The sequence below is a fragment of the Gavialis gangeticus genome, unplaced genomic scaffold, assembly GCF_001723915.1.
Source record: "Gavialis gangeticus isolate Ggan-Ray unplaced genomic scaffold, GavGan_comp1, whole genome shotgun sequence".
Classification (NCBI taxonomy): Eukaryota; Metazoa; Chordata; order Crocodylia; family Gavialidae; genus Gavialis; species Gavialis gangeticus.
In genome coordinates, this window is record NW_017729032.1 from 216,470,699 (window position 1) to 216,481,625 (window position 10,927).

The following is a 10,927-nucleotide window of genomic DNA, read 5'->3' on the forward strand; positions in this document are numbered from 1 at the left end:
GGGGAAGCAAGATTTAAATTTAAATGCTGTACGATATCATTTGGTTTTGGTCTGAAATGTATTTCAGTTGAATATTTTTAAAAGGCAGTTCATTAACTGGTATTTCATATAAAAATTGCAGAAGATACAATAGCAAGAAAAAGCCAAGAACAAAAACAAAAAGCACTTCACAGATATCTAAAAAAACATTATATCAAAAGATACAAGGTAAAAAGCAGCATCACTTTGACACCGTGCTTTAAAAATAAGATGAATGAAAAGACTTCTCTAGTGATATTAGAAAATAATTTGCTTTCTTCTTGAAGAAGACTACTAACATTTTGCACAGCAACTATTTTTAAATAACCACCTCATTTAAAAACGTGTATTCAAAGACACAGAATTGTCATATAACATTATCACCATCTTTGCTCAAAGTGTCTGACTTTACATAGTGAAACTGATAGTGCTAAAAAATTGTCACCAGATGTCACTATATCATGAATTTCATATTAGAATGAAAGTAAAGCAAAAGTCTTCTAAACCAATCCTCATGAAGGAAAAAGGGGAACGGGGAAGAATGTTTGTAAACAAAACAAACCATTTTGCAAACAAAAGTTTAGAGATCTCACAGTGAAATCAGAAATCCTAATGACAGTTTTACATTCTAGGACTACTCTTTACCTTAGGCCAATTAAAGCACATTAAACCATGTAATTATATACAAACATTTTTTTTTACAAAACAAAAAAACAAAAGAAAATTTTAAAACATTGCACACAAGTTTGTTTACTTTAAAATATCACGTAACAAGGTTAATTTTTATTTTCAAAACAATGACATTTAAGGGCACAGAACATACAATATACTGAATTAACAGCCGAGTATTTTTGCTTTGTTACACTGCAAAAACCAAAGATTTCCTCAAAAAAAGCTAGAGATTAGTGACTGCAAACATTTTCAGAACTTTTCCAGGCAGCCCACTCCCTGGAAGGAAATACTTCCTTTATCTTAGGATAAAAATATAGGAATAAAGCTGTATGTTTTAAACTTGACAGCATCCTTCACTGAGTGCTCATACAGAGCTCCTGTGATGGCTCTCCCCTCTTCTCTATTACCTTGAGGGAAATTCTTTACAAATAGTCAGGTACAGTACACTTACATGACTCACATCAGAAGTATCATGCCTTTCTGGGCCACGGATAATGGAGAGCAGGCAAGAACAGAAATGGAAGCACACAAAAGGGTGAACTGAAGCCCATTTTGTTTTCTTAAAACCCCTTACTATTTCCTTTCTTCAATCAGTAAATTCTAACCAAAAAGAAACAACCCACCACACGTGTGCACATACCCACAAACGCACACAAACTTTGGCAGAGAATGACATCAAAAGATTCTCCCAAAAAAACTGAAATATTTTTCCACAACGAAACTGAAAGCTTTCATAAAGCCTGGTTTCTAATGTTTTAAAAGCTTTTTTAAATAATTCACTAATAATTCAATAATTCAAGTCTTTAAGCACAAAAACAAAGTTCATGGAAAAAACAAAATGGGTGTAATTCCAAAGTATGTTTTAAAGGCTTAAGTATGTTTTTTAAGAGTCTGTGTTCAAAGTTCTGAAGTAACAGACATTGGCCACAGATAGAGGCCATATGCTAAAACAGATTAATATTTCAGTTAAAGGAGATGCTAGGTTTGGTTTTTTGCAAGCCCAAGTAATTGATGTTTGGACCAACAACATATCTACCTTGAGTTCACATCTCTTAATTATAGATCATGAATCAAAGGACTGGTAAAGGCATGTTTACGCTATAAAAAAAAAACCTCGAAGAAATTTCTTACATGATCGTCCATACTATTGAGTAAATCATTGATTTTGTCCATTAAAAATGCAAGAATTTGCATAAACCAGCAAGAAGACTTGGCGGCTTCTGTTTGGGTTTTTTTTTTTTTTGTTTAGTTGTTCAGCAGCTTAATACAAGCCCATTATTTATATAGGTCTTCACTCCTACATGAAGGACAAGTGCAGAGTGCTGCACCTGGGGAGAGGAAACCAGCATTATGGTTATAGGTTAGGGGCTGACCCTCTTGGCAGCACAGAGGCAGAGAGGGATCTTGGAGTCAGGATTGACTCCAGGATGAATATGAGTCACCAATGCAACGAAGCAATAGGCAGAGCCAACCGCACCCTGCCATGCATCAACAGGGGCATCACTAACAGGTCCAGAGAGGTCTTGCTCCCCCTCTATGCAGCGCTGGTCAGGCCGCAGCTGGAGTACTGTGTCCAGTTCTGGGCGCCGCACTTCAAGAAGGATGTGGAGAACCTGGAGAGGGTCCAGAGGAGGGCCACTCGTATGGTTGAGGGCCTCCATGGCCAGCCCTATGAGGAGAGGCTGAGGGACCTGAATCTCTTCAGTCTCTGCAAGAGGAGACTGAGGGGGGATCTTGTGGCTGCCTACAACCTTATCAGGGGCCACCAGCAGGGACTCGGGGAAAGTCTGTTCACCAGGGCTCCCCTTGGAGTCACTAGGAACAATGGCCACAAGCTGAGGGAGGATAGGTTTAGGTTAGATATTAGGAAGAACTACTTCACTGTAAGGGTGGCCAGAGCCTGGAATAGGCTTCCCAGAGAGGTGGTGCTCTCACCTTCCCTGGAGATCTTCAAGAGGAGACTGGATAGGCACCTGGCTGGGGTCTTATGACCCCTCCCACCCCCAGTGCTCCTTCCTGCCCATGGGAGGGGGTCGGACTAGATGATCTGTCTGGGTCCCTTCCGACTCATTGATTCTATGAATGCTAAAAGAGCTCTGCATCCTCTACTTTGACATCCCACACATTAGGGGTTATTGTTTGCTATTGATGCCTGAAAATATTTCAGATGAGTGTTTTGCTTAGTAATTATTTGTAGTGAAGAATATTAGTAAATTGCAGCAACTCTAAAAATGGAAACTAAGCATGACTGAATATGCAGAAGTCAAGAAGAGGTTACTGAGGAACCAAGTTTTCAAAAGGCCCAGAACAATGACTGGTGGGCAGCAATTTCTTTAAAAAGTCTTTATGGCAAATAGTTATAGAACTGGAAGAAAATGCAAGCATTTCATTCCACTGACTAAGCTTTTAACTTTAAATACTAAAATCACTACCATTACTCCAGCAAACTATTTCTAGTGCACAAGACATTACTGATTCCCATCGGAAATACACTAAAAGTTTTCTAAGGATTAAGTCTGAAAAAAAATAATTTTGAATGACTTACAACTGAATGCAGCTGTAAACCTATGCCAACATACTTTAAACTACAGAAGGCATCTTTAAAAGTGGAAACTGGAATAATTCAAATGTAAAAAGTAGAGTTTATGTTCACCTAGAACTGTGTGCTTAAAGGGTTAATTCTATCACTGAAATGGTGATAAGTGTATTCAATGACATTCATGGTGCTGTTTGAATGTGTAGCAGGTCTGGTGAGGTAAAGGGGCAAAGGGTTGAGTGAAGAGAAAGTTTTAGGCAAGCTATTTTTCCCCCACTCAAATGGAGATATAAGTCAGGCTTCTGGCTTTATTACTGTATAAGGCAAGCAGGGGAAAAGAGTAAGAAGAAACTGAAGTAATGGCAGCCAAGCAAAACAGTCCCTGAGCCAACCTGCCTCTGAAGGTCAGATCGTAATGCATTCATCAAAACTAGACAAATATACAAACTCCCTAGAGCCAGTTGCAGGCAAAAATAAAACCCCAAAACATGCACTGCTAGCAGGAGATGGTGCCTGTCAACACTGAAAAGCTAGCAGACAGTTCCTCCCTCCCAGCTCAGGTCATTAAGCCCCACTAGGCACATAAACTAAGCTAAGACCCATTGCACAAGAGTTATCTTGGCCCATAGACTCATCCTGACCTACACAAAGAAGGATCTCCCTGAGTTTCTTCGCACCTCTCCCTTCCCTACCGCACCACTAAGATTCAACAGAACTCAGCCTTCTCCCTCTATTCTGAACATAAAACACAGTACCACATTTCTTAGCTTACATGGTTGGCATTTCTCCATCCCACCCCCAATACAAAGTAAACTTGAACTTTTTGGTGAAACATTTTACAAATCTTTCACATACTAAGATTTTATTATAAAAGACTCCAAATTATTTTTTGAATAAAATAAGCCATGTAAGCTGTAATGAAACATTTTGATAAGGTATACCAAAACACAAGTCTGTCAAACTACCTACCATAATCGACGTTGTTCAAATCTATATCATATGCTTATGACCATATTGCCACCCATAACAGGTTGCTTACCAGTTGCAGCATCTAACCAAAGCTGAGAAAGGACAGTCAGATGTTGCCATACACCTCCTGATGTACCCGCAGCTACCACACCCCCACTAGTGTTTAAAAATAAATAATAAAAAATAGTGACCACATAGCACTACTACTAAAGCAATCAATTTAATCAATTTCAGATTAATTAGTATCCACTGAGCTACCATGAGCTGGTTTAATGCCACATTTTAACACCATAATGCCAGATAACCCTCCAACAATACATAACTGGATTTGGCCCAAATTCCATTTCCTGAGCACATCAACTACCAAACTCCAAATGGGACCCCAAGCGATTAGGACCACATAAAGAACAAAATACTACATAGTGTAATAAACGGTAGGTTATTACACACACAGGAATTTAGGACCTATTTTTGCAAGCCCTCCATCTGCTGAATTTCCATTCATTAACTGTAAGCAAAAGGCTTGTAGAACACAGTTGCTTGCAACTATCCTAGAAACACCCCCAACTGCAAAGTCCCTCCTCATCCATGCATCTCTGGAACAGAATTATGCTAATGTACAAAACAAAAGGTTTGCTCTTCCAGAGATGCATCAGAAGAGCCTAGTGGGAAACAATATAGCTGCTTACTAATTCACTCCTTACCTCCCTACACAGAATCTTTTGTACTGCTTCTTCTAAACAAAGTAAGACTGAACAAATGAATGCCAAATACAAAGCAATTCCTGTTCCTGATAGCTTCTACTTCCCTCTCCCTCCCCAAAGAGGTGCTCTCAGCACACAAAATTTTACAATCAATAGAACAAACCAAACCAATCCAAGCTAAAAGCCTCACGTATCTTATCTGGCAATAGGAAATGCGGATCAACCCTTTTCATAACTACAGCGAGGTGAAGAGTTTAATCCAGAACTCAGTACCAAATTAGGTATGTGAAAGGTTAAATGATTATTTTGTGGATAAGTGCAGTGATAGATAACCAGTTAGCTTACCAGTTATCCTTTACCTCTGGGCACAGCCTGGCAGAAAAGGAGGGAAGGGAAGCCCCCGCTGGTGCCCCAACAGGGATCAGAAGGCAGAGGGGAGGGAGGGAGAGAGGGAAAAGTGTGGGGTGGGGAGTGGGGGCTAGCACTCATAGCTTAAGAGGAAAACAGAGCAGCCTAATGACTCAATTAAGCAATTAGCTGCTTACTCAAAGGTGCTCCCTCCCAGCAGCAAAGCTTCATGTGGACTACCTTGTCTGTCTGGCTGGGCCTGCCTCCTCTCAGTCAAAGGGGTCCAAGAGCAGCTCCCAGCACCAGCCGTGTCCGAGCTGCTGTCCAGGTTATGGGACTAGCACCCATAACTTAGCCAATATAATCAGAGGAAGTTAACAAATATTTTAAATATTTACATTCCTATACCAAATGCCAGGCCAATCACATGCTTTGACGACTCCTGGGCTTCCTTCTTTTCCACAGCTCCCCTTTGTTCCCTAGTTACATACGTGGCAAAACAAGGTTAAAAAGGAATTTGGACTGGACAGAAGTTAATGTTTTCTTTTTGGTCCTCATTTACTAGAAATCTGGGTGATGAGATGGCATTTAATTAAATGGGGCAAAGAGTGGAAAGAGAGACAGGGGACAACCCACACATCTGTTAGATGGGGGTGGTGGGAGGGGTAGAGGAAGAATGAACAAAAGCTGCTGAATGAAAATGTATTCCAAGTACTACCAGATGAGTCAAAAGAACCCCTGTCCTTTTATGACTATATATGAATCCTGGAATAAATTAAAAACAAAAGGACTAAGAAGCAACAAGTTAGCTAAGGTAATACAAGTCTGTTGCAGCAGGCAACTGCAAGGTTGTACATCATTTTTGATTATTTAGAATTTTCCAATACAGCTCTGCTAATTTAGATTGTATACTTAAGTCCAAGTAAAATGTTGCTTTTCATTTTCACTTCGATATGGACTGAGCGCCTCACTTTTCCTACTTAAACACAGCCACCTGTCTTACTTTGGTATACAGATATGTAACAAAAATTGTTTTAGGACTGCACTAAACAAACAAAAATAATCCCACACAACACACATGCACCACATTCCGTCTTAAGCAGAGATAGTACAATATAATCTCAAATGGTCTTTAAAGTTGGCTGATAAATTGTTTGACAATTATAGCGTAAACAATGCCTGAGATGCAATTATGTATATTAGAAAATATTTTCCAGAGACCTGTATCAACTTCTGTATGTTTAGCCATACCCTTAAAAAGTTCTCTACTCACTTAGACAGAGAAATAGACAAACATGAATATTCCAACAGAACAGACACAGAATAGTCCGATATTTAGTAACAGTTTAACTTTTGGAGTCTCTTCCAGCATTTGTATACAAAAAGTCTCTTCCTCCATCTCTAGGATGGCTTTCTTGTTCATATTTTTACTTTTAAAGCCACAGAAACAATCTATGAACTTCCAATGTTTGGCGCGATCATCAATATCTTCATGTTTTTTCTCACCCATGAGAGCCACTTGTCCATTTGAGTAACAATCAACGGGTGTCTCAACTTCAGAGGGACTTACAGAAATCACTGGGTTGCTTTCATCTCTACAGGCAACCAGGAGATTGATATCCTCAGGCTTAATATTTTTAATATGGTCTTCAGACTTGCCATTTGGAATGATGTGATTAGCATTTTCATTGCATTTTAACATGCTCTTTTCTTGCACTTTATATGGATCCCCCTTTGAATCATCCTTTTTGGCAGTCTTGCTTTTCACAGACCAGAAAGTGGTTGTTCGAATCTGTTCCTTTGTGGGTGGCGATGTAAGCAGACTTACAATTACAGTTACAATTCCAGTGATCCAGAACAGAGCAGTAGCAACATACATATAATGGATATTCCTGATAAAACCTGGTCTAGTATCTGGTTGATTACACTCAGGAACACGATAGATAAATGCCAGTATCAATCGTATAGCTCCAAAAACAAATCCAGTCATTCCACCATAGAATGCTCCTTGTTCGTTGCAGCGCTTCCAAAATATACCCATTAGAAACAGGGCAGCCACAGGCGGTGTCAAATAATCTGCTACCTCTTGTATATAGAGGTACATCTGGCCTCCTTGCATTTCCACTATTATTGGGACCCAGGCAATGCTTATAACTACCATGACAGCGACAAACAATCTTCCTACAATCATTAGTTCTCTAGATGTTGCACTCTTGCGTATAAGTTTATAGATATCCAGTGTAAATATGGTGCTGGCACTGTTAAATATAGAATCCAAGTCACTCATCAGCGCAGCGATCATTACAGCCATCATAAGTCCTCGCAGACCAACTGGTACAAGTTTCATCACTAATCGTGGATAGGCAATGTTGGAACATCCAGCTCTGCTTCCACAGACTTCCATGCAGTGTTCTGGATTGATACAGGCAATATCATCTGGGAACAGCACTCGTGAAATCATCCCTGGGACAACTATAATGAACATAGGCAGCAACTTCAGGAAGCCTGCCATGAGAGTGGATCCTTTGGCATGAGCAATATTTTTTGCCGCTAAAACCCTCTGAACAATAACTTGGTCAGCACACCAGTACCACACAGAAGCTGGGGTCTGCCCCAGTAAAAATCCAGGCCAGGGAATATCTTCGTCTGTTGGCTCACGCAACATTTTAAGAGCATCAGGCTTCGGGTGAACATGACATGAATTGGTATTAGAAAGGTTGTAAGTCAGCAAGATTGACGTAATATTTGGCGATGACAACATGTACTTCCTTTTAAGTTCTTCAAACCCACCAACTTCTGTAATACTTATGACCATAAGTGTGAGGGCACCAATAATCATAAGCAGAGCTTGAAGAGTGTCCGTGTAGATGACTGCCACAAGACCTCCAGTCACAGTCAACAAAGCAGTCATTCCAATGAGCAGGATAACTGATAAGTAAAGATTCCAACCTAGAGATTCTTGAATAAAAAGTGCACCTGAATACAAGTCAACTGAAAGTTTGGTGAAGATATAAAGAATGAGAGACAACACTGCAAAATAGACTTGGATTCTATGCCCTCCAAAACGCTTGGACAAGTATTCAGGCATGGTGTACACTCTCGACCGGATGTAGACTGGGACAAAGACCCATCCTAAAAGCTGTAAAAGCAGTAAGGCGTTGAATTCCCATGCTCCTACTGCAAATCCACTTGCTGCTCCAGATCCTGCAAGCCCAATGAAATGTTCACTTCCAATATTGCTCACAAATAAGGATGCACCAATAGCTACCCAGGTCATGGAACGCCCAGCCAAGAAGTAGCCACTTACAGTGCTTCGATTGTATTTCCACATGGCAAAAAAACCTATGCACATCACAAGTATGAAGTACAATGCCACAATGGCAATGTCTGCAGTTTCCAAAGAAGCCCTCATTTTTGTAAACAAAATTACTTCAAACAGCCGATGTTGTTTTCACCCCCCAGTAAAAGTCTTTTAAAGTAACACGTGAACCAGTTTAAATTTATCAGTATAGTGGATTAAATTCTTTGTCCCTTGGTTTGCTGTCTTGATGCTGGTGGTTGTGGTACACTGAGAAGACAGATTTTTTTCTCCGCTTCTTAAGTGGAAATTTGGAACTTAGCACGCACTTTTAATCCACATTCCACAAGAGTATGAGCCTTAACTCGGTTGATGTAGGAGAAATTCTTAGTTGCAGCTAAGTCTAGTGAGATCTACTGTACCAACCCTGCAAGGCAGCAAAGACAAAAGACAAAGATTGAATTAGAGAAGAATTTCACCAAGTTATGAGAACAAATTTGAAGTCTGTCATTACAACGGTTGAACACCATAGGCTATTTCCTTTGTAAATATAATTTATGCAAAACCATAACAAGCAGATATTTTTAGTGCTCCCAAGTCTAAGTCACTAACAGCCCTTTCCACATTTGAGCAAGCCTAGAAAGATGCATTTCACATGAAGAAAATGGTTTACTAGGCTAATTCTTTTCTGTATTATCCCAGGACTTTATCTCCTATAACTCAGCTGGATTCTCAAGCAATATCACAAAACAATGTTTGAGGTACCACCTTACTGCTCAAACTCAGGGGTGCTCAACCCCTAGCCCACGGGTCAGATTCAGTCTGTAGCCCCATGTCACCTGACCCACAGGGCTCCCCACAGATGCAGAAGTTTGGCAGTAGGACAGCAGTGGAACTGCACCCTCACTGTCAAATTTCCAAACCCAGAGAGCCCAAAGCCCTATACACTGGACTGGGCACCCAATCCCAGTGCACAGGGCCAACTAGGAGCAGTGTCAGGCACCAGGACCCAATCTTGGCACACAGGGGGCTGGAATGAGACTGCACTGGGACCTCCAGGTACCCATCCTGGTGGGAGGGGCAGGAAAGGGATGGTTTGATCCCAGTGCATAGGACTTGATCCAGTCTGTGACAAATCACACCCCACTCATTTGGCATGCAGGGTCAAAATGTTGAGCACTAATGCTCAAACTAACACAGGAACAAAGTTACAATGCTGTCACAAATGATGGTGGATTTATGACCAATTATAGAACAGGTTATACTGCAAATCTGAGAGAAGCCTGTGTGAATGAGGTGCATATTATATCTTCCTGTTATGCTTTATTTTAAGTGGGACAGAAGTGAAGACATGTCATTGTGAGGGAAAAGGTATTGTTTAGCTGAGAAAAGCTATGTGTAATACTCCACTAAGACCATTACTCTATCTGTATATCAATAATTTTTAAAATTTACTTTGGGCAGTTAAAATTTCAGAAATTATTCAGTGCATGAATGGAAAAAGCCCTACTGATACTAGCAACAATGACAATATCTCGTCTCCAAACAGTCCCTTTTGACACTGCAGGAAGGAGATCTTCATGGAAGCAGAGGTGGTAACTTCGCCAATCGTTTATTTATTCCTATTTGTTAGATGAGTCCAGAAATGGCTTCATTTCCTGAAGTGCTGACTGGGAAAGTATGCAGGGATTAACTAGGACTGCTTCAGCTCAGGAGTTATCAGACCAACTAGAGGTATGTACATAAGTACATTTGGGGCTGTTTCAGAAGGGAAGCAGGTCAAGGAGGCAACAACTATTAAGTTCCAACTGTTGAGTGTTGGACAACCTGGGAACAATTAAAATATGCCAAAACCACTCCAACTTTAGAGACTTCTGTCTTACTCAGCCATCCATATATGAGCTTAATTAAAATAAATTAACACAAAAAGATTTCCCAGACAGATGGAAATAAGAAAAAGTTAGAACTGAGAGCAAAGATAACGAACTGCTGATCTAAAAATAAATAAATAAATAAATAAATAAATAAATAAAATCACCCCACTCTCATTGTTTCACTGAACTATTTATTACAGGTGACAACAGCAGTACAAGCCTATACACCTCATCAAGAGAACAACAATAAAATCCAAAAAAAGATAGCCCATTTCTCCTATTTGTATTAGTTTATAAGTGCAGTATTGTACAACGTATTTCAGAACCAAGAAATATTCAAGGTTTTTTGGGGGAGGGAGGGAGGACAGGAACATACAAAAATAGATTTCCTCATTCTGATCAAGTTAGAGTCAATGATGAGGCACTACCGAGATATGGCAGAAAAAAGAAGGCCTCTCTCCGTATGCAGAGCCATCCTTGCCTAGGAGACAGCCTCGCACAGCCCTAG

General features: G+C 40.1%; 2 protein-coding genes across 2 annotated transcripts in view; both read right to left on the bottom strand.

Annotated features, from left to right (window-relative positions):
* Positions 1-10,927, bottom strand: part of MRPS6 (mitochondrial ribosomal protein S6) — a 76,730-nt gene that overhangs the window by 52,878 nt on the left and 12,925 nt on the right. The window lies entirely within an intron of this gene.
* SLC5A3 (solute carrier family 5 member 3) overlaps positions 5,660-10,927 on the bottom strand; it is an 18,140-nt gene continuing 12,872 nt past the window's right edge. The window contains exon 2 of the mRNA XM_019524491.1: positions 5,660-8,972. Coding sequence (XP_019380036.1) covers positions 6,521-8,659 — 2,139 coding nt within the window. The 5' untranslated portion in view covers positions 8,660-8,972 and the 3' untranslated portion in view covers positions 5,660-6,520. The remainder of the gene's footprint in view (positions 8,973-10,927) is intronic.